The sequence below is a fragment of the Lissotriton helveticus genome, chromosome 4_1, assembly GCF_964261635.1.
Source record: "Lissotriton helveticus chromosome 4_1, aLisHel1.1, whole genome shotgun sequence".
NCBI lineage: Eukaryota > Metazoa > Chordata > Amphibia > Caudata > Salamandridae > Lissotriton > Lissotriton helveticus.
This window is the reverse complement of record NC_136063.1, coordinates 822,379,804-822,402,523: the sequence shown is the minus strand read 5'-3', so window position 1 is coordinate 822,402,523 and position 22,720 is coordinate 822,379,804. Positions and strand designations below refer to the sequence as shown.

The following is a 22,720-nucleotide window of genomic DNA, read 5'->3' as shown; positions in this document are numbered from 1 at the left end:
ATTGTTTTGATTTCACAGAGAACTTTAGTAAAGAATGTGCTAACGAGCAAGTCGTATGACATCTTTATTGACGTACCTATGTCCATCCTTACGTCAATCTCGGCACCTTTAAGGTATAAATATTGCCGACCTTGCCCTATGCAAACACACGCGTGGTGACAAGACGGAGCAGCCATACTTGCCGAAGCCGAGAGCAGAAGCAGACCCCGCAGGCAGCAGCCCCGCCTTCCTGACGCGCTGAGAGACGCGCTGCTATCTCAAGCCGAGAGACCCAGCACCGGCGCTTCTGGGCAGCCCTCGCAGGCAGCCTGGAATATCGAGAGCAGAGAAAGAGATACCATTCCTCATTCATCCTAAATTCCAGGTACAGAACTGAATAACCCCTCCTAGAGAATTCTTTAGTTATTCACTTGGCAAAAACAAACTTAAACTAAACTGTAACTTTCTATTCCCGCCCACGCATTAGACTTAGGTCAGGTACACGGGGTAGGCGTATTTAGAAACACCAGTTGAGTACGTTTAGTCAAATGTATATGTGTATGTAAATATATTTTAATCATTTTAAACATCATATGGCTCAGAAACCATATCAATGTTTTTACAGTATTATTTTATACTATTGCTTCTAATGTATGCACTTTACTTAACTATAAGTATTGCAATAATATCGATCCATTTCTCTTGTACGAGAAAAGAGACTGATCAATAAATAACATCTTTTATTGAACACGCCCGTCTCTTCCTTTTCTCTACATTCTGATGAGACTAAGAATGCACGTACTGACTGAGTAAAATAATTGCCTTGTGCTCACACGACTCTCGAGATTGACTCTTGATTAGGGGAGAGCAAAGTTGTCATGTTCTATGGTTGTCAGAAACTAAATCCCTTCTTGTCTAATCAGGGGAGTTCATCCTTCCTTGAACATTCGAGAAAGTTTCTAGCGAACTCTGAGCTTAGCTGGCAAACCCAAAAATTAAGTCTAGTATCGACAGTAGTAGACCTAGTTAACGTCTGGCCTAGGCCTTTACTGCTGTAGGTACTATTCCAATGCGCAGAGCCTATTGGGAAAATAGGAGCTACACTACAGAGCGGCACGCACACACACACACACCCACACACAAACACACCCCCACACACAGTGCCATACACACACAGTGCCACACACACACAAAGAGTCACACACACACACACACTCTCTCATACACACACACAGAGCCACACACACACTGTCTCTCACACACACACACAGAGCCACACACACACAGAGCCACACACACACACACTGTCTCTCACACACACACTGTCTCTCTCTCTCACACACACACACACACTGTCTCTCTCACTCACACACTGTCTCTCTCTCACACACACTGTCTCTCTCTCACACACACTGTCTCTCTCTCACACACACTGTCTCTCTCTCACACACACTGTCTCTCTCTCACACACACTGTCTCTCTCTCACACACACTGTCTCTCTCACACACACAGTCTCTCTCACACACACACACACACACTGTCTCTCTCTCTCTCTCTCTCACGCACACACACACTGTCTCTCACACACACACACTGTCTCTCACACACGATGGTCCTCTCTTGTCCCCCATCCCCCCTGTTTCTACGCTGCCCAGTCTCCAGCCTTGCCCCCTCCCCGAATCTCTTGCTGCCCGGTGCCAGCCCACTCCGCCTTGCTTCACTGCCAACCCTCTCCCCCGCAGTACCGCCAGGCAGCTCTCTGTGCGAGCAATGGGGGGCCGCAGCCCAGACATGAATAAAAGCCCCCACCCAACACCTCTCCTCCAATGTGATACGCAAGAGTGAGGGAAATCCCACATACTCTTAAGAGAGGGAATTTAGGCACTGGACATCCGCGAAGGGGGAGGGGGAGAGGAAGATGGCAATAACTGCAATAACTAGGGCTTTTAAGAGGGTTTTGGAGAGACTCTTGGTTTAGATAGGTCCTTAGTCGAGTACTGGATCGCAAGCGGGTAGCGTACTATTTCCAAATAGCCACCTAATCCATGGCGACATTAAAAGCTTATGCTTATGGCTATACAATCGGGTTCTAGTTAAGTTGACATTGGAAGTAAAGGAAAACCGGGGAAAACAGTCTCTCGATAAGAGTTAAATAAATATGAGTGGGGCATTGACAAAGGAAAAGAGTACAATAGTCCTCAAATATGGAAACACTGTAATGTCATTCATTTGAGGTGGAGTGCAAGCTGTGAATAACTTGCCGAAAAACTAGCATGGTGTTTACCGGTAATAATGCCAGTGAATGGCTTGGGCATGTTAACTATGAGCGGGCCTTTATTCCGGCTCGGAAAGACGAGCGCAGAACTAAACTTAGGCTCGGAGGTGAGGCACATCCGGGGAGAGAGCAGCAACTATATAAGCCTTGCTGACTTTACAGTGAAAACAAAGCAGCAGCAAGTGCAAGGGGGAAATAGTCTGTAGTCCGGGTCGGCGAGGGAGAAAGCACGACGCCGACTTACTTTTGCTGATTAGGTAGACGGCTCAATTCATCCTTGCTAACGGCGCGGCGGTGTAGCGGCTTTATGCTTGAGCGCCATCTTTAAGTAGTAGAGGGACTTGACTTTTTGCTGGTAAACATATGCAAAGCTTATTGTTGGCCTTTGTTACGAAATGCAAATAAAAGAGTAGTAGAAGGACTGTGCTCCTGCTGATGAGGCAGTCCTTGGTAATTTGTCGCAATCTTGGAGTGTACAAAGTTTGATGTGCTAGCCAGAATACATGTGAATTAATTGTGACGTGTTACGATTAGCCTTATTTTCGCTACAAATTTATTAAGAGGGGGTCTTGATCGTATTATTCATGTTCACCGCCGCCGCGGTAAAATATGAAAGCTGTATAATTCAATTTAAGTTTACGTGCTCCGAATGAGTTGAGGACATGATTTGGAGGAAATTGACACAGATTAAGCCTGAAATCAAGCTCAATGAAGAGCTGGTAACTGGCCATGGTATTATTTAGTATTGACAGTTGGCAGGACAGGCCAGTTTAGATAAGCGAACTGTAACGTAGGGCTGACCACATGTATAATGCGTCACATTTTGGGGGTCATCTTTGTGGTGCTAATGGCAGATGGATGCCTTTCAAAGTCTTATGGAGAGAATGCAAAGAACAAGGGATACCGGAACTTTCAGACAGAGAATCCTCGCCTTCGTCATCTCTGATCAGAAGGCGCGCCAGAATCCCCTGCAAGGACTAGCGCCGGGACGAGCGGCGGGAGAGGACGCGAGACGGACTGACAGCTCGTCTCCGAGGCGGGCGAAGACGCGTCCAGTCTGCGATGCCAGAATTAGGCCTGACATTTTGTTTCTGGGTTCTCAGCTACTCGTGTGCCACGTGTATTAAAAGCAAGCCTTCATATTCACACGATGCCTTGAGCGTGCGAAGGAGGTGGCTGCACTTATTGCATCGCAGGCATTCTTACTGAATGAAAGAGCATGCAGTATTCTATCCTAGACTGGATATCTTCAGGCCCAGCATTACAAGAGTCGAACACCACCATGTTTCTCCGAGGTCAAGCAGAAATGCCTCGGAGAAACGCCCCGTCATTTTCGGACTGGGGCGTGTTTTTCTTTCTCTCCTCTTCCCATTGGCTGGAATGTAAAGTTCCAGCCAATGGGAAGAGGAGAGAAAAAAACTAAAAAACACACCCCTCAATCCGAAAAAGACTGGGCTTAAAAGGAAAAACGCCCGTCTTCTCCAATGGCTGGCCTCCGTTTAGGAAGCCAGCCAATGGAGAAGAGGGGCGGGTTTAAGCCCCATACTCTAAAACATAAAATCTCGCCAGTGAGACTGCGCAAGCGCAGCCTACGCAGGCCGAGACCTAAAAAGGGCAATCATGACCATCCCACAAGCTATAGACCGATAAGCCTCATAGACAGTACTCATAAGTTGTTCAGCAAGGTTACCTTGGGGAGATTGCAGGATTGATTGTCAGATAAGGACATTTAATCCCCCCCTACAGGCAGGCTTTAGAAGAGTCCCTTTGCACCATGGACCAAGTGTTCCAATTACAGCTGTTGTATTGGAAGACAGTTGCCCTGGGCGGGGGGGGGGGGGCCGACTCTATTCTGTATTTGTCTACCTTTGATTTAGTTCCTAGAACAACTCTATGGCGTGTTTTCTCCGAGTTGTGAATTCTTGACATTATAGTGAGGTTGCACTCTAAAAACTATACCCAGGTTAGGTGTGGCAATGCAGGAGAGCTGACCAACCCCTTCCCTGTGACTAGAGGAGTGAGGCAGGTGTGCGTACTTGTCCGCACACTGTTCACACTCTATATTAATGGCCTTGTGGGGTACTTGGATGAGTGTGATAATGATTCACCCACATTGGTAAATATGTGGGTTCTGCCTCTCATGATTGCCGACGATACTGTACTCTTCTCCAAATTTCCAATGGGTCTTCAGAAGTTGCTGAATCGTTATGAGAGTTTCTGTAAGCTATGGGATTGGAGAATAATGGGAACAAAGCCAAATATGTGGTTCTGAACCTGGAGCATTCAGCTAGGGCAAAGGGCAAACCCCACACTAGCAGGGGTATCACTACCAAGGATGCATACTATTGTATACTTGGGCATAACACTTGCAGAACACATGGGGTGGCAAGTTCACATTACACAATGCAGGCTCAGGATGGAGCAAGAAGTGGGAAGGATTGCTAATATGTTGAGGGGATGCCCAGTTTTGCTCCGTGCAGCTGGCCCTTCATGTCTATAATTATAAGGCTCTTGAGATAGCCGTTTATGGAGCGGAACTGTGGGGACACCTGAATATGACCACTTTGTCCATGCTGGAAAATCGGTTCATGTGCCAGTTGTTTGGTGTACCAGTTAGCACACCATTGTTACCTCTCAAGATGAATCTCGGGTTGAGACCTCTGCCTGACATGATCGGTCTTCGCCCCTTTGCTTTTTTTGGAGGAGGAGGAGGATCAGGGCTACTCTGTAGCTCCTCTGCTATGAACAGGGGTTTGTGGAAGTCCTCTGCTATTTAGATTCTGGCAAGATAGCATGGATAAAATATCTGAAATCCACACTGGCGGAGATAGGGTTGGCAATCTTGTGGAGTGCTCCAGGCAAGGCCGGGGGTTGTTTTTAGCATCAGCCTAAAGCTTCCTTTTGACATTACGGAGACTCACTCCTTCATACCCATATCAGCTGAGGTTCCCAACCAATGCTTTTTCTCTTAGTAAAAGACACTTACACCCAGGAGAACATTTTGGATGCAGGAGGACTTTCTGGATGAGATTGAGCCACCCTTAGCAAGATGCCTGTACCTGCTATTTCTCTATGGGAACTTAGCACTCCAATCCTTCATCGCTAAGTGGGAACGAGGGCAGCGGTTTACTTATCAGCGATGCCCAGCCGGTGATGATAGCAATGAAACTGTGGAACATGTAATGTTTTTTTGCCAGGCCTATCTACATTGCAGGGACTATGGATAATCGTGCTCTGCCCGTCTCAGGGTGTCGGAATGCAAAGAGGCCCTCAGAATACTGAGATATGATAATAACGAAGTGATGCTCTTTGCACTTAAACGATATCTGATGGGAGTGTGGAGGACAAGGGAAAAACTGTGTACACCACCTGAAAATATAGTAAGTGTTGCATTATTCAATGCGTAAGGTAATTATTAACAGCCTAGAAAGTTGAGTTAGCATAAGTACGATACAAACTGACAGTTGTTGCCTCAAATTATTATGTTGTTAAGTCTTGCACCGTCATGGTTGACCATGGGCATAGGTATCGGAGGCACTCTGAGCCAGCACTGATAAAGGTGTTTGAGTTCTGATGTGCAATATTTTCTCCTGATTCTAACTTTCTTTTAGTTTTTGGAGCAGTTGGATCTTACTGTAGATGCTATTTTTGTATTGTTTTTAAGATGATTTTAATTATTTATTTTAGAGGAGAAATTATTTCTTGTTTGTAAGAACTTGGATTTTAACTATATATGTAAATTTGGTGCCCGCTCATTTTATACTGTATGTGTGACTTGATATTGATGCAATGTTGTTGCTGTTGTATAGCTTTATTTCGAAATATTTATCATTTCATAAAAGCATTACAATGTAAACAAGTGTAAAAATAGAAACAGTTGTGCAGTTTGACCATCAAAACAGACAGATCAATAAAAGACAGTAAAAATGTACAACAATTGTGGGAATCAGCCATCTAAAATACATTTATACACACATAATAAATCATCCTTGGAGGTAGAAAAGGGACACAGCAATGGATAGCTGGGGCCAGTGGAATCTGGATAGGTAACCTTACTGGAGGATCATTTTCCTCGCAGATCTTATCCTCCAAGCCCATCCCAAGAATGTGGCCATGCCACAAGCAAACAAGGGGTGAGGGTCTGATCTTAGCATCTGTAAGGCCTCCATATGTGACCGAGTGCCCAGCCTCAAACAGAGCGGTTTCAGCCATCTGCGGCAAGGAGCAGCATACGCTGGACACTCAAACATTAGATGGGAAATAGATTCGACCCTATTAGTGCAGAAAGGGCAGGTTGCTATAGTTTGCCAGGGTGGTTTCCAATTTGCTGTCCATGTGCCAAGAGGCAGAAATCCAACCCTAAATTTAAAATACAATGCCCTATCTCTTGGGTTGGAGATCACATCCAGGTAGGGTTCTCTAAAAGGGAGGTCTTTAATAACCAAAAACTCAGCAGCAGATCTGCATAGATTACCGTTACTCACTCTCTCATTTTCCACCCAGGCCCAAAATATTTTCTTTATCAACTGTTTAGGTGGTGAAGATCTATTGGCCCATGCGTCTCCCAGACCCAGTTCGCAAAGGAGGTGCTTAACTTCTGAGAGCCAACCGATCTTACACCAACCCGGGGTTGAGAGGAGTTCGCGTAATGCATCCGCATAGCTTGCAAGTTCAGGGACATTCCATATACGGGCCCATAAAAGAAGGGGGCGTAGCTTAGCCTGCTCAGCTATGGATCGTGTGCCTGTGTCAAGTAGGAGAGGAAGGGTGGGCGAGCTATGAGGGAGCCTCATTAGGTCTTTGTGAAATTTGTTCTCAAGATGGGACAGAGTGTCAAATTTCTGGGTACCCCACAACTCTGCCCCGTGCAGCGCCGCACTCGCAGCTTTTGCCCTATAAATATCTAATATCACCCCGATAGGTTTAAGGGGAGAGGCACGATGTTCTTTTAATAAAGCGCCCGTGACCCTCCTATGAGTCAGGATAATTTTTTGGTGATGCGCCTTCCAGCTCATAGAGTCACAGAGTCGGATGCCTAAATAATCGAATTCCCTTACCCTTTCTAATGGAACTGAGTCAAGGGATGGGGGGTGCACTGTCTTCCTCGGGGGATTCAGCACCAGGAATTTGGTTTTACTGATGTTAATGGCCAAGCCCCTGGCATCGCAAAAGCCCTGGAACCCTGATAACAGCGTTTGGAGGCCCATCGGGGATTTCGAAATCAACAGGGTATCATCTGCAAACAGGAGAGTTGGTATCTTCCTGCCCGCCAGGGATGGTGCGTCTGCTGGTAGTTGGAGAAGATGCTCCACCACTCCGTTTAGATATAATGAAAACAGAGTGGGGGCTAGCACACACCCCTGGCGGACACCCCTGTCTACAGAGATACGAGGTGTTTTTTGGCCCTGCGCACCCCATCTGACTTGGGCAAAATTGCTTTCATGGAATTTAATGATCAATGCCAACAGATACGGGGGCATGCCCAAACCCTCGAGGACAGCCCACAATTGGCTGCGTGGGACTAGGTCAAAGGCAGTCCGCAGATCTATAAAGGCAAGGTACAGACTGCCTTTGCCCAGTTTCACCACTTTCCAATAGAGCATTAGGAAACGAAATGTCTGCTCAATCGTGCCAGTTCCTGATCTGAAACCGGCCTGAAAGTCAGACAAGACCTGCATTTCCTCAGCCCACTGCAAAATCCTCCCCAAAACTACCTTCCCTGCTACCTTCTGGGTGGAATCAAGCAGACTTATAGGTCGGTAGTTAGCAGGGTCTTCCCTACACCCTTTTTTAAAAATGGGGACGACTTCCGCACCCCTCCATGAATCTGGGAAGCCTCCGCCCTTCATGGCCTCATTCAGGAGTTTGGCAATGAATAAGCTCCACACCTCCATATTAATCCGGAGCAAGTCACCAGGAACGCCATCTGGGCCTGCCGCCTTGTTGGGCACAATGCACTTGATCGCTACCTCAACCTCCTTAGATGTGAAAATGGGGTCTAGATGAGGGCTAATGTCCGGCACTCTGTAACTGGGGCCTCTAATCTGGCCCAAAGCCCCTGGTGGGTTAGAATACAGTTTGGAAAAATGAGCCAACCAGGCCTCCCCTGTGATGTTACATGTCAGCAGTGAGTCGACCGGCCTGTCCCTACCTCTAAGCAAGGCCCAGAAGCCCCTTGAATCCTTACTGGAGCAAGCGTCCATTAGATCTCTCCAGAAGTTTGTTTCATGGGTATCCTTTGCCACTGCTTGGGCTTTTTTATAGTTTTTCCTAGCGAATGAAATCAGAGCGGGGTCTTTCTTGCCAACCGCCCGGATAAGTTCGCTTTTAGCTATGCGACAGGCGGGGGAGTACCATTGGTCTCTACCCCTGATCACAGCTCTCCGCTTTGCCCTGGCCCCACCCTGAGGAACCAAGAACAAATTACTAAGTGATGCAATGGTCTCCGTAAATGTCGTGAGAACGGCATTGTCGGAATCCAATGCCCCCAAGAGACGCTTAGCATCCGTCATTATGGTCCCTACTTGAGCCATTCTCGTTTCGTCCGAGGCGACCTTAGCCCATTTTAAACGCCTCCCACAATTAGATGGGACAACTTCGTGGGACGATTTCCAATTAGACCAGGGCAATACTAGATCCCCTGTCTCCCACGGGAGGGCAAGTGAAAGGACCAGCGGGTTATGGTCGCTGTCCGATGTTTGTTGGACGTCCATGTCTTGAAAGTACTCCCAGAAGTTATGGTTTAACAGTATATAATCTATTCTCGAGGTGTAGCCCACCCTATTAAAGGTGTGCGCACCCCTGGTATCTGATTTAGAACGGCCATTTGTGGCTCTGAGGGCATATTCTAAACAGAGAGAATTAATGTCAATGGCATTCTGGGTCCATTTTTTGATGGGGTCAAGTACGAGCAAAGGGATGCCTCTCTTAGCATCGTCCTCCCAGGTGTCCAAAATGTCTTCGCTGGCCAGCGGTTCAAAACAGCAATTAAAATCCCCTGCCAGGACAATGAGGGAGTCCATGTTGCAACCACTAAGCTCCTCTTCGACTCCGGTTGAAGCTAGGGAGGAGGAATTCCCCCCCCTAGCCCCCCTGAGATACAGATTGAACACTTCTAAGATTCTGCCCCCCGGACACTGTATAGTAAGTCTCATAAGATCTGGGGATTGGGTATTTATGTTTTATGGTGAGCCCCAGTGAGATACTGACCCAGATAAGAAGGCCACCCGAAGGGCGGCCTTTGTTGCCCTTGGATCTAAAAGCTGGTACAGAGTACGTCGTGAAACCCACCCTGTGCAAGGGCTCCAAGCACCAGGTTTCTTGGAGGAGGCAAATCCCGAAAGGCTCCACAAAGGAGTTCCAGTCTGGCTTATCGAAATTTCGTGCAAGCCCTGCCACATTCCAGCTTAGGATCTTGAGCTGGGAGTTGCCTGCAGGTCTTTTACAGGTCAGGTGGGCAGGAGCTAGGGGAGCAGCATGAAGGCCGCCAGGCCAGGAGGACTGGGAAGGAGCTATAGGTGGCGACGGATCAAGGGGTATCTTGCTCTCAACTACGGAAGTGCTAATGATACAGTCAGAGTTGGAAGGGTGCAGCAGGCCCTGTGCGGGGGAAGTCTGGGTCATGAATTGGATCGAGGGGGTAGTACTAATCACAACCAGGGTAGTCGTCGGGGGGCGGGTCTCGGCTTCCAGCGGAGAGGCGTTAGGTTGGAGTGATGGTACCGGAGGGGGAGACATTGGGAGTCAGTCAACATCCTCAAGGCTGTCAAACCTGTTAGAAGTTGTAATACCGAGCCAGCCTCTAGTTGGATTATGCTCCCTGGAGGAGTACCCCCAGCTGGGCTGTTGGGGAACCATAGACCAATTGCCCCCCTGTGGATATGCAGCGCGTGGTGGGTAAAAGAATGACAGAGGTCTCGGGGCAATGGAGGAGCCCCCGTCTTGACTCACCCAGGAGCAGATATGATTAGCCGTGAAAAGATCGTCAAACGTCACGACTATGCAGTCGCCGGGGATACGTTTCCTTGTTGTTCCCACCCACGGTACTCTGCGTACCATTGTGACTCTACTCCTCCTACCATTAGGAATCGGTCTGTAGGTGTTGAGCCAATGCATGACCTTGTTATGTAAGGAGTGCTGGTGTTCGTAATGACCGTTCTCTATTTCCGGGACACCCGTCAAAACCGCCACATAATCATTAGCTTCAGGAGGGAGATCAATATATCCCCCTCGGAAGTTGCTCTTGGTGTGGGGACCCCCAGAAAAACGAGTGAAGGTTTTATTCTGGGAGACTTGGATGGGACGGAGACTAGAGCTAGTGGGATTCTGTAACCTCGAGGCAGCCAACTTAGTGCGAGTGTGTGGTTGTAGGGTGGGAGCGCTTGGGGTGTTAGCCCTGGGCTGGGGTGCCGGGTTTGTGGCGACAACTCTCTTGGTGCGTGGTTTAGGGATGGGCTGAGTGGGACAAGGCGCAATAGAGTTGGGTGACGGGCCAAGCGAAGCTGTGGAGGAAGGGGTGGGAATCTGGGGAGCCATATTATTCTCTATCAAACCCTGGTGTTCGAGACCTCTCAGGCCAAGGGTGGCCAGAGCAATGATGCTTTTCTCCATCTCTAGGAGGTTATTCTCAATTCGGGAGAGCCTTAAATCCAGGGGGGATAAGAGACTTTTCAAGGTGTCCCAAACCACTCGTATAAATTCCCTATCCCTCCCCTCCTGGTCAGTTAGAGCAAGGTCTGCTCTCTCAGTTAATAGAATTCTTTCCGGTGCCACTGAAGCTAACCCCACGTTATTATTGCACCAAGGAGCCTGCGGAGAGGTATAAAGCGTTCCGGGACTGTCATCAGCTGATGTGTTACCTGTAATAGACAAGTTAACCCCCTGGTTTTTGGTCTTTTTCTGTGGAGAAGTTGTACTGGGGGAGCGTTTTCTCTTATTCGGATTGGCCGGGATGCTATCTAGTCCACCATAGGAAGTGGATGCAACAGAAATATCTGAGGGATATGAAGTAGAAATGAGGGGATGGGGAGGGCTATCCACAGGGATGGGCGGACCCTCAAGCAAAGCTAGTGAACACGGAGGGGTGGAGGGGATGAGCAAAACTGGGATGTCGTGGACATCAACCAGCGTTGATACTCCCTGTGGATTATGTGCGCGATTTGGGGTGATAGCAGATGCTATGTGCCCTAGGGAGGATTTCTTAGAAGCAGCGAATTCGAGTGACAGCTTCCTTGCAGCTTCCAGGTCAAGGGACACTCTAGTTTGGAGTTTAGTAATTTCATGGTCTATGGCGATATTCGTGCGTGTAATGAAATCATCCATAGGCCCATTGTGTACCAGCCCCCCCTTGGCCGCCCTATTGCGAGTTACACGAGTACACATACAGGCAAGCAGAACTATCAGCCACAACAACAGGAATGAACAGTCACAGATACAAGGGAGCGAGGGAAGGACGAAAGAGAGAGGGCCCAGACCAGACCGCTCAGACCTCGAACGGCCTCAAACGGCCCGCTCTTAGCCCGGTCTTCGCCCCGGGCTGCGTCCCGCGCTGCGTCCCGCGCTGCGGGAGAGCTAGGACAGTAAATAGGAAGTCGTGAGGGGTGGGGGGCGTGGCAGCAGGGAGAGCGGACCGGAAGGTCGAAAATGGTCTTGCAGGGACTCCTGGGTACTGGAGTCCCCTGCACGCTCGCAGCCCCGCTGACCACACTCACCCGGTGCCCTGGTTGCAGCCCGTCAACAGTTGCCCCGGTGCCTGGTGAGTCGAAGCGGCACCCGCGGAGCGGGTGCGGCGAGGTGTGGGCTGAAGTCCAGAAAATGCCGCTTCAAGTAAAACAAACAAAGTGCCTCTGTGCTATGGATAGCGTCCCACAGGTGAAGAGATGAGGGAAGTTTTTGAGGCCACAGAGGGGCGGGGGGCGTGGCAGCAGGGAGAGCGGACCGGAAGGTCGAAAATGGTCTTGCAGGGACTCCTGGGTACTGGAGTCCCCTGCACGCTCGCAGCCCCGCTGACCACACTCGACCGGTGCCCTGGTTGCAGCCCGTCAACAGTTGCCCCGGTGCCTGGTGAGTCGAAGCGGCACCCGCAGAGCGGGTGCGGCGAGGTGTGGGCAGAAGTCCAGAAAATGCCGCTTCAAGTAAAACAAACAAAGTGCCTCCGTGCTATGGATAGCGATGCAATGTATAATTTCTATGTGCTTTTATGGCCTTGTGCCAAAATAAATATTTGACACAAAAAATTAGCTCAAATCAAACTTTTATTTAACTCGAGCCACATACATTTTTCACATTCAAAGATTGGATTTAACTTTTACAAACCTTGGCAGTGGTGATGTATTATTGGATTATTTCCAAAGTTCTGGTTTCTTAATCGGCTCCATAGCTTAATAAAGATTTGCGTGAAAGGACATTAAACCTCGAGCCTGTTTGCCCGGCCAGGCACACTAAAAACATTCCGTTCAAAACCATAAGTGGGCTTTGCAGTCCTACCTTCTTACAGAGGGCGATGCAGAAACAATCCTCTTATGATTGATTTGCATGTGCTTAGTTATTAGCAGTAACGTACATGTTGTGTGCATGTTTTTCAGAATTCCTTCTGCAATCGTGTGTGCTTTGTTTTCACTTTAGATTGATATAGAGATTAATGGAGACCCGGTGGATTTGCATATGAAGCTTGGTGACAACGGAGAGGCTTTTTTTGTAGAGGAAGCAGAAGAGCAAAATGTAAGTAAATATGTCCCAGCCTTGGAGTTAAGTGTTGCTTTTGCGTTTCTTTTTTTTTTTTAATCAGTTCAAGGCTTATCTCAACAGTAAATCAGCATTTGTCACTGGTAGCCCAGGCTTATCTCATTCGTCATTTGTTTTCTCTGAGCAAGGCCATGCGTTTTTAGTTATGCCTTGACAGCACAGTTGTCTGGTAACTCTTGTTATTAGTTCTTTAAAATTGGCGAAGAGTTGACCGTCGCTCCATCCAGCGCGGTAATTCTCTCCCACCACATGCTAATGATTGTTATCCTTCCACTTCCCGAGGCTTGCATTGCTCTACCTTAGGGACTTTTTGATAAAAGTATACTGAATTATCGTATGTTAAATTATTTCTCTCATAGATGCATTTAACAGGGAAAGCAATATTGGCTGGGTTTCTTTTTTCACTTTTTTAATGTTAGTGACTTTTTAATGTGTTAGTGCGGACTCAAATTGCAAGCCAGATATATTAGGGCCCTGCTGAAAATTTTAGCATAATTACTGCACATTTTAGCCTGTTCAAATATCACCATCTACCTAAAATGGCTTTGTCTATCTCTCTGGTTTTTAAATTATTTTTTGTTAAAATATTCCCTGATTTTCACTGTACGGTTGTATGACCTTAATGCTAGCTCTTTCATTTGCACCATTGGCTGAATAAACTGCATTATGTATGTGTTTAGTTATTTGCTTGCTGCATCCCAGTTGGCTTTTGACACTGCACATCAGAAACAGGCCAGACAGGTGCAGGTATTGGGCAAATGATTGTTGTTTCAGCATTTGGTCAAGCTTCCCCCCTCTAACTCTTTTTATTTGTATAATCATTTTAGTTTGTATTAAATAGCCTTGTAAAATGAATCAACCGATGAATGCAGCGTTGTATCTCTGGTTCACCATCAATGATAGAAGAAATTATGAAGTGTACGAAGTTGGGTAAAAGTCTAATAAATATTTACTTGGAACTGTTTATGTAAGGTGAGCTGTAGAGAGATTATCTGGTTGCACTTGACTCCTGCCCACTGGTACGTGTTCCTACCTACTTCCCATAAGTGTTAGCCAGGGTGAAAGACTGTATCTAATCTCACAGCTCTGACTGTATTGCTTTTCAGGGAGTCTCAGATTCCCCTTACCTATTCCACAAAGGTGCTTACCGTCCCTCTTCTAGTACTTTAGAATGTCTTATTTATCAACTACTAGTACCATCATTACAAGGAAAATATTCATCTTTATGCTGCATCTTGATATCCTTTACATTATCAAGCAAGCACATGGTTGATGGATGCTGAGAGCTGCAGTTAAGTACAGACAGTGCTACGGTCTAGGTTTTCTTGCAGCCAAGCGATTGAATTTTAAGTGCGAAGTTGGCGCTTCTTGCCTTTAACACTTCATGCATATTTTATTGCAGACTTGCAATTGTTATTCACCTCAGCCGGCCCTCTGAAGTTACGCAATTTCTAAAAAAGTTTTACAACAACAACAAAAGTTTGTTTGCATCTTCAAGTATGAGAATTTTCATCCATTTATTTTTAAGATTGAAAAGTGTATATACAAAATGTCTCTCTGCCTACATCGCAATCGTAGATGGTCAACATCACAAAATTAAGCTACTTTCAGTTGTGCGTTTGAAGGCTCATTCAGGATTATGTACGGGAAGCAGGATATGCGTTGCCCAGTAGTTAAAGTTGCCCTTATTTCTTTTAGTCTCGCTCTGCAAAAAGGTTAATACCCAAAAAATTGCAATACTTTCCTTGTGCACACCGGTTTGCAAGGCTTTGATAATATTGCATGCAGTCTCTAAGCAGCGGGATGAGGTCCCCATATCCATGTAAGTATCAAGTTAACACAGTGTGCTTCATTTGCAGTTCATTAGTTAGCCATCCTCATGGGCGAGAATATTTCCAAAATGCACAAGATAAACCACACTATCTGGGATATAGTATTCCAAATCTAACAACTGTCACCACAAAAAACTGTTTATAATGCAGTTAATTCTAGGGTGGATTGTATCAGTGACATATACCTAGAAATGCAGAAAATGGGTATTTAAACAGTAGAATTCTCAGTGTATAGTTGCTTGCTTTAAGACTAAATAAACATAATTATATCAGCAGGTTTGTTTTTTCTGGTGCACAGATGCATTCTCTGTACTGCCTCCCATACACTGAGAAGTAAAATATTCAGATACCAACTAAAAAGGCTGTAGAGGACGGCTTCTGCGAACCATCTGTTTGTTCACTTGTTTGTGTCCTAGACCTTAACCTCCTCTTAGAAAAGGACAATATTTTAAAATCCCTCCGATTTCCTTCTTGCACCTAACTACTGCTTTCTGGAGACCTTGATGACCATGTATATATCTTACACCAACCTCTCGTAGTACAATTGTAGTCTATCGATTGCCTATATACATCTATTGGGTGACCTATATAACAGAGTTCTAATAATGAGGTGATGTTTGAAATATTTTGAAGTTGGGAGATTATAGGACCCATAGTAGCATGATTTTACCAAGAGGGGGTCTTCTTACCAGAAACATCTAATCATTTTCTTTAAGTTAGCAATATTAAACGTAGATCATGGAAGAGCGCATAATTCTGTTTTATTTCTTTTGATTTTGTAATTCATGTCACTCAAATACACAAACTACTAAGCAAGTTTAGTAATCTCAACCTAGTGTAGGGTAGGAGTTAAAAGTAGGATTGGGTTAAGATTTAGTGATGGGGTAAGAGATTTGTTAACTATCAGGGTTAGCTAAGAGTAAAGTATGGTGGTGGGAAGGTTTAAGGGAAAGTGTTCAATTTAGGGTTGGCATACAAGTTGAGGGTAGGTTAGAGTAAAGGCCTATGTGAGGGGATGGGTTAGAAAAAGGTGATGGGGAAATGTGTCAAGGCAGGTGGTACAGGAATATCTCCATCATAAAATGGCGGAGACATCATGGTGTAAGGGATTAAGAGGTTAGATTAAGGATTAATATATTTGTTCAATTCACAAGGGTAGAAACCACAAATTCAACGTTTTGACGTTTTGACCCACATATTTGTATTTCACATTAGCCACAAAGTTTCTAAGGTAAGTTTTTCAAACCTACTTTATATTCATTTTTCTTTTGTACATACAATCGTATGTAAGTAATTTGAGCCAACTCCTGAAATTTTACCAATAGGTTAGTCTTCCAGTTTTCTCTCAATTCTTCTTTTATTTCCTATGCATCTACTTTTTTCCTGTGCCAATATAATTAGTGAGCGTTTCAGAATGGCTGTTTTTTAGGTCTCACCTAGGCAGCGCTCAGGCGGGCCTTTAGCCATCCTTCTTCACTTTTCAAGCACTGCAATAGTGCTTGTGGCGGCATCCACCTTGCGGGAGTAAGTAGCGGTGCGCCACAAGCACGAACGCACCACTCGCTGGCTCACCTCCTGCTCCCCCCTACTTTCCTTTTCTCTTCTTTCCCCAAGCGCGCGTGCACCACTCGCAGGCTCACCTCCTGCTCCCCCTCCTTTCCTTCCTTCATCAAGCGCGCGCGCGCGCACCACTCGTTGGCTCACCTGCTCCCCGTACTTTCCTTTTCTCTTCTTTCTCCGACCGCGCGGGCTCACCTCCTGCTCCCCCTACTTTCCCTTTCTCTTCTTTCTCCAAGCGAGCGCGCGAACTACTTGCGGGCTCACCTTCTGCTCCCCTACTTTCCTCGCTCGGAGCTAGGTGGATTCATTTTGTTGGTAGATTTAAAGAGTAAATAAGGAAAGACAGGAAAAAGAGGAATATGTGCAAGGACTTAAAAAGGTACCCAATAGTATTGTGACAAGTGTGACCTGAAGAGGAAGCAGCAGTGATAGCTCTAAATGTAGATATAGGTTGTGATATGTTGTACTTCTAGAACACAACTAACACCGCAAGGGGTTTCTTAGATAACCTAAGGCACAAGCTTGTGGAAACAGAAATAAACAGAAAGCAGGTAATAATATGTGCAAGATAATGAAATATTAACCTGAGAGATTTCCTCACCTGGAGGAGGTCTCGGAATTTGTTGGAAACAAATGCCAAATCAGAGAGGGAGCTCTCAATCTTGGCCTGGGCCTGTTGGCTAACCAATCCCTGGTTAAACAGCTTGCTACAATCATTCTGTGGAAGAAGAGACAACATCGAGTTAAACAAGTCCAATGATCTACTTTGCTCCCTGGGTCTTAAAGCACCCCACCCTGATTAAGAAAAGGACATCGCTGCTGTATTTTTCGTAAACCCACAGGAGAATGGTATTAAATCAGTACAGCAAAATAAAATCTTAATGCAAAAACGGTCCCGTATGCACATTAAAACTCAGTCCTGCAATTACTAATGTACATAGTTGAGAAGAGTGAGTTTTCAAACGTGTTGAGTCTGACACCGCCCCCCTGCTTGCACTTATTTACGCAGTAACAAGGGCCAGGGGAGATGAACAAAGACGGCAGTCAACAAACAAGCATTGGCATAGCCAAATAGGTCTCGCTTTTGGGATCTTATAAGTATTTAGTTATGCAGCTTAATATCCTTGGTGCAACAGCATCAACTGTTGCATGGCTAAACACTTAAACGGTCCCAAAGGCGAGGACTATTGGCTATGCCAATGCTTGTCTGACCTTGGTAACGAGTTTGATAAAACATACTTGACAGTCAGTATGAGCAGTACATTCCTTGTCATATACCAGACTTTAAAGTCTGCTTCTTTATGCTTTTTAAAGCAATCGTCTGTTGCTGTGATCAAAATCAGCTCTTTATTCGCAACCCATTTTCTGCTGAGTTAATCTTTGCATGTTCTTTTTAAAATGTGTGATATAGATAAATGTAGTTCTATGAACTGTGATGGCTTGCTGCATTTTTTCTTAGAGCAACGCAAGATGGAAAGGACACTCAAGAGATTATGTTTCTTTACGTATTATTATATTTCTCACGTTTATCTAGACCTTTTGGATTCCTAACATTCGATAAATGTAATCTTATGTGACAAAACACTCCATTTTAAGTTGTCAGCGGCAGCGCCTTGAGACCCTCACGGGTATGTAGTGCGCTTTACAAATGCTATGATTGATTGATTGATTGATTTAAACAAAAAAATCAGTCAACCTTCAGAGGTTTTGTGTGAAGAAGTGCACCTTTAGTTCTTCGAATCAGTTGGGAACGTATTTAGAGTCTGATGGTACTAAACAAGTGCAGGTGAGGAAGTGCTTCAGTGTGTATCTAAAAAGCACAAACTTTGTCATTTCATTTGGAGCTTTCCGGCTGGGGGAGACAATTTTGCCTATGTAAAAAGCAATCTCTGGCAGTTTCAGAGAAAGATTTCCTACTCATCAGTCTGGGAAGGTTTACAACTCTTTATTCTAATATGAAAAAGAGAATTTACAAATAAAGGAATTTCAAGATGGTTACCAGTCTTGTCATGGAGTCTGCATTCCTCGTGTTCACCACAAAATCAGACAGTATGATTCTCCTTGAGATTGTAAAGAAACCCCAAAGCTACCTCGGTGATCTACAGGCCTCTGTGAAAACAGTCTAGATTAGAAGACCTGAATTGTTACACAAACGAGGATGTAATTTTTAATAATACCGTTAGAGTTTGTTCACTATTTAATATTTTTAGGTGTGGCCTTTGAGATATCATTGGCTGTCTCACCAGGTGGCTGTTTTTTTAATTTTTATTTTATAATAAATGATATATACTATAAATACATGTAGGGGCTTTTTATTCTGTTAACTTTGCTTCCACACACCATTTCATACAGCAATTGTAGTCGGTCAGCCCACTTTAGTCTTTGGCTCGCTCTGTGTGATATTTTTCTTGTGTACACTGTACACAATAACCATAAATATAGTCCCTTCAGTGCTAGCGTTGACACTGAAAGGGGCCTTTATTTGTTATAAACGTTCTTGCTTTCTTGCCATGTTTTCAATATGACAAAGGAAGACTTCTGTGTCTTCATTTGTCATAAAAGTGAAACGATCACGAAAAGAACAAATATAAAGAGTATATAAGACAATTTGATGCTTTATTTGGGTTTTTCTTCGATGTTGAGTTACTCTCATTGACTTACTGATATTGAGAAGAATGTGACTTGGACGATAAGGTTTCCTTGATTAATCACTTACATAGACGTTGCTGCTTTTTCTATAAGTTTTGTGAGCTGTAATTTAATAATTGTCTTTTCTCCTCTTTTCTAATCTGCAATGATGGTTATGACCCTCATTAATATCATTGCTTCCCTGCTGATTCCATCCATGAGCTACGTGACACATGCCCACTTGGGCATATCATTATCAGTTTGCTTATTATATAAGCTCATAAACACAACACCGTCATGTGAATCGTTGAGTGGTGCCAACTTGGTCTTTATAATTCACAGGTTAACCACATACTGATTAGCTTTGCAAAGAATTCTTCTAGATGTCTGTAGCAATTGGAATATGACTGGCCATGCAGGGTCACTAAGCCAGCAGACATTACTTCTGTTGATACATAAGGCATTCTCCTACGCATGGTGTTATGGGTATGGTAGTTTGCGGTGAGATTGTAACCACCCATACATCGTCACAAGTAATTGTCGTCCTGATGTATGCATAGATCTTTATCTCACACACCCACAAGTCATTACAGGACCACTAACTTACTATTATTTAACCCTATACAGTATTACAATGAATTTTTTTTTTAAGTATGTTTTTTCATTTCGATGAATATTATTTTATTTATATATATCTCAAATGAGAGAGAGAGAGAGAGAGGACTAACTGCCTGATTAATCATTCTCCCGTTTTGCGAGCCCCTAATAGCGATTCATAAGGAATCGCTATTAAGGACTTGCAAAACGGGATTCATGTAGGAATTGCTAAATAAATTGCGATTCCTACACATTCCTTATTTGCGATTAGCAAATTGCTAATCGCAAATAAGGAATAACTCCCCATTCATTCCTATGGGCCTAAAGGCCCATAGGAATGAATGGGGAGTTATTCCTTATTTGCGATTAGCAATTTGCTAATCGCAAATAAGGATGCGATTTCAAGGTTGCCAGGGGTGTCCAAAGGACACCCTGTAGCACCCCTGAAATGCAACATTACACAGGTGTTGCGCACACACATGTCCAAAGGACATGTGTGTTTGTAACATGCAAAAGAAAAAAATGCACTAAAGTGCTTTAATCTATTTTTTCGCTATTTACCACGAAGTCAGACTCCGTGTTAATAGCGGCCAAATATAGCGAATTCGCAATTTAAAATTGGTTGATGAATTGCATTTAAGGAATCTCTGATAGAGATTCCTTAAATGCAATTCCTCGCACAATAGCGAATTCTATAATAGCGATTAACCAGACACGCCCCCGCCTGACCAGAGAAAAGGCGCGTGCTGCTCTGCTCCCAGCGGGACTCACCTGGAAGTTGTGGAGGCTGTCATCCGACCCTGTGCTCTCGGGTCCAACTCTGCTGGGCTGCCCCCTGTTGCCGCTGCCTCTCGCCGCACCCGCTCCGCGGGTGCCGCTTCGCGGCTTGAAGGAGGGAGAGGTGAAAACCAAGCGCTGTCACTGGGAGGCGCCTGGACTGACCATCTTGTCGGCGCTAAGCAGGGACTCGGAAGACCAGGAGTCCCTGCTTCCCCAGCTGCACAGGCGGACACGCCCACAACCAGACACGCCCCCGCCTGCAACGCCCCTTATTTCAAGATCAGCTCGACGCTCAGCGGGACGCGAGCGGGACGCCGAGCGAAGCCCGGGCAAAGGGCGGGCCGTCTGTGGCCGTCCGGGGCAGGAGGAGGCAGGGCAGGGCCACCCCCCTTACACCCACCGTACAGGTCTTAGGCCGTGGTGCTTCACTGTGGGGCCGGAACCCAGCATGTCAACACGTTCCGGTAAGTCCTTGAGGGGTGGCGGTGAAAGTGCCCCTGGGGGCACTATGTTCGGCTCTATGGACAAATTCCTCACTAGGGTGGCGGCTGTCATCGACAATGAACTCGCGATATCAGAACGGCGCCTCTCTTTTGACTTTCCTCCTTCCAAAAGCCCATCTCCAGCAATAGTGTTGTCCGTACAAAACTCCATTTCCCCTGCACTCTTGTCTGGGGACCTTCCTGGGGATTCTTATATTGTGCCATTAGAGGGTGGTACAGATGGGGCGGAAAGCTCGCAGACTTGTAATCACTCCACCAGCCCTTGTGCCGTGCTTACAGAGCTCTGCACCGAGTCTTCCATAGCATGTCCACCTGGCATCCAGTCCCAACATTGCTCTGATGCTCCTGTTCTTGACCCACAACCTCCGCCTAAGATTCGAACTACCCAGGGGCTTAACAAAAGGAAGGGGAAAAGGGCAATTAACATTCGAAAGGGTTGTCAATCCTCGCTCACTAAGCACGCCAGGCACCCGCCCCAGAGGGGTCTTTCCCCCCCGGGCGCCGTAGGACCTGTATCTTCAGGGATTCCCATTACCGCTCCAATTGTAGCTGACACAATGTTAGCTTCCCTGCTGGTCCCATCAGCGCCTGACCTAGCCAATGTGGGTCCCTCTCTGGAGTCGATCGAGAAGCTGGTCAGGTCTCTTTTGGTACCACTTACTGACCAAGTCAAGAGGTTGGGGGATAGGCTTGACTGCTTTGAACAGGCAACCAGGGATAATTTTTTTTCCCTGAAAACCCTGTTCAAACTTCAGCCAAAGCTCAGTGAGGATAAGACAGACAGGATAGATAAGAACACTAGGATAGAGGTCCCAGTGAGACCCCCTTTAGGAGAACAGTTGCCGCAGCCGCCCAAGCGACCAGTCTCTGGGAATATTACCTCGGTTGCCCCTCAGGATGGCCCTAGGCAGACAAGGCCGAATGTCTCCACCCATGCTGCCCAAGTGCATGCTATCCCTTCCCCAGTAGTAACAACCTCGGCGCCTATTCAAGGCCTAAGGCAACATCAGAAGGGAGGGACGGGCCCAACTTCGCAACCTGGGGCCGCTTCACCTGTTACAACTGGCGGCATAGCATCAATTCCTAAGGCCATACCCATTCCTGTCCCACCTATAAACCCTCCTCCTTCAGGTTTTCCTCAGAATATCAGACGAAAGTGTCCCCCAGTTAACCTCCCCCCTGAGTGCCACCCGTATGTTGCTATCCTCACCAAAGTCCCCCCTATCAGGAGTACCCAGCAGGAAAACCATCAGGCACTTAAGAATAAGGTCATCCACTGGCTGAAAGCCAACAGGCCCTTGCCTCCGGGAGTGGATGGTATAATTCTTGGTGTACGCAGGGTGGGATGGATTGGAAACAGGAAAAAATCTCTTGAAGGGGATTGTGTGGTGGTAAATTTCCAAGATGCCAGGGTTGCCCACCTGATATGCTCCCAAGGACAACCCACGGTTGGAACGGGTATCGACGTAGTCGACTTATCATTCTTTTACCCCCGGTCCATTACGACCACTTCCTCCTCTCACCTTGGACAACCCACCTACATTAGCAGTCCTGGGGGCCAATTTCCTGTGGAGAATATCATCCACAGCCACTCTGCCCCGGGAGTTTTTCCACAGCGGCCTCTCCTAGCTCCAGTGATATCGAACTGGGGATCTTGGGGTTGCTGACTCTGTGATATTCCCGGGGAGGTCCCTGTGGCTTCGAGCCATGCTGCTGAGCCAACACCTTACCTTAAAACCAATAGCTCCTCGTCCTCATCGCAAATTCAGGCTACAGCCGAGCTTGTAGAAGAGCAAGGGGAGACCGGGGCATCTTTTAACCC

General features: G+C 46.2%; 1 protein-coding gene across 2 annotated transcripts in view; it reads left to right on the top strand.

The window, feature by feature from the left end:
• Nucleotides 1-22,720, top strand: part of LPIN2 (lipin 2) — a 608,403-nt gene that overhangs the window by 135,051 nt on the left and 450,632 nt on the right. For both annotated transcript variants that reach the window (XM_078687465.1, XM_078687464.1), the window contains exon 3: nucleotides 12,879-12,974. In XM_078687465.1, the coding sequence (XP_078543591.1) occupies nucleotides 12,879-12,974 (96 nt within the window). The remainder of the gene's footprint in view (nucleotides 1-12,878; nucleotides 12,975-22,720) is intronic.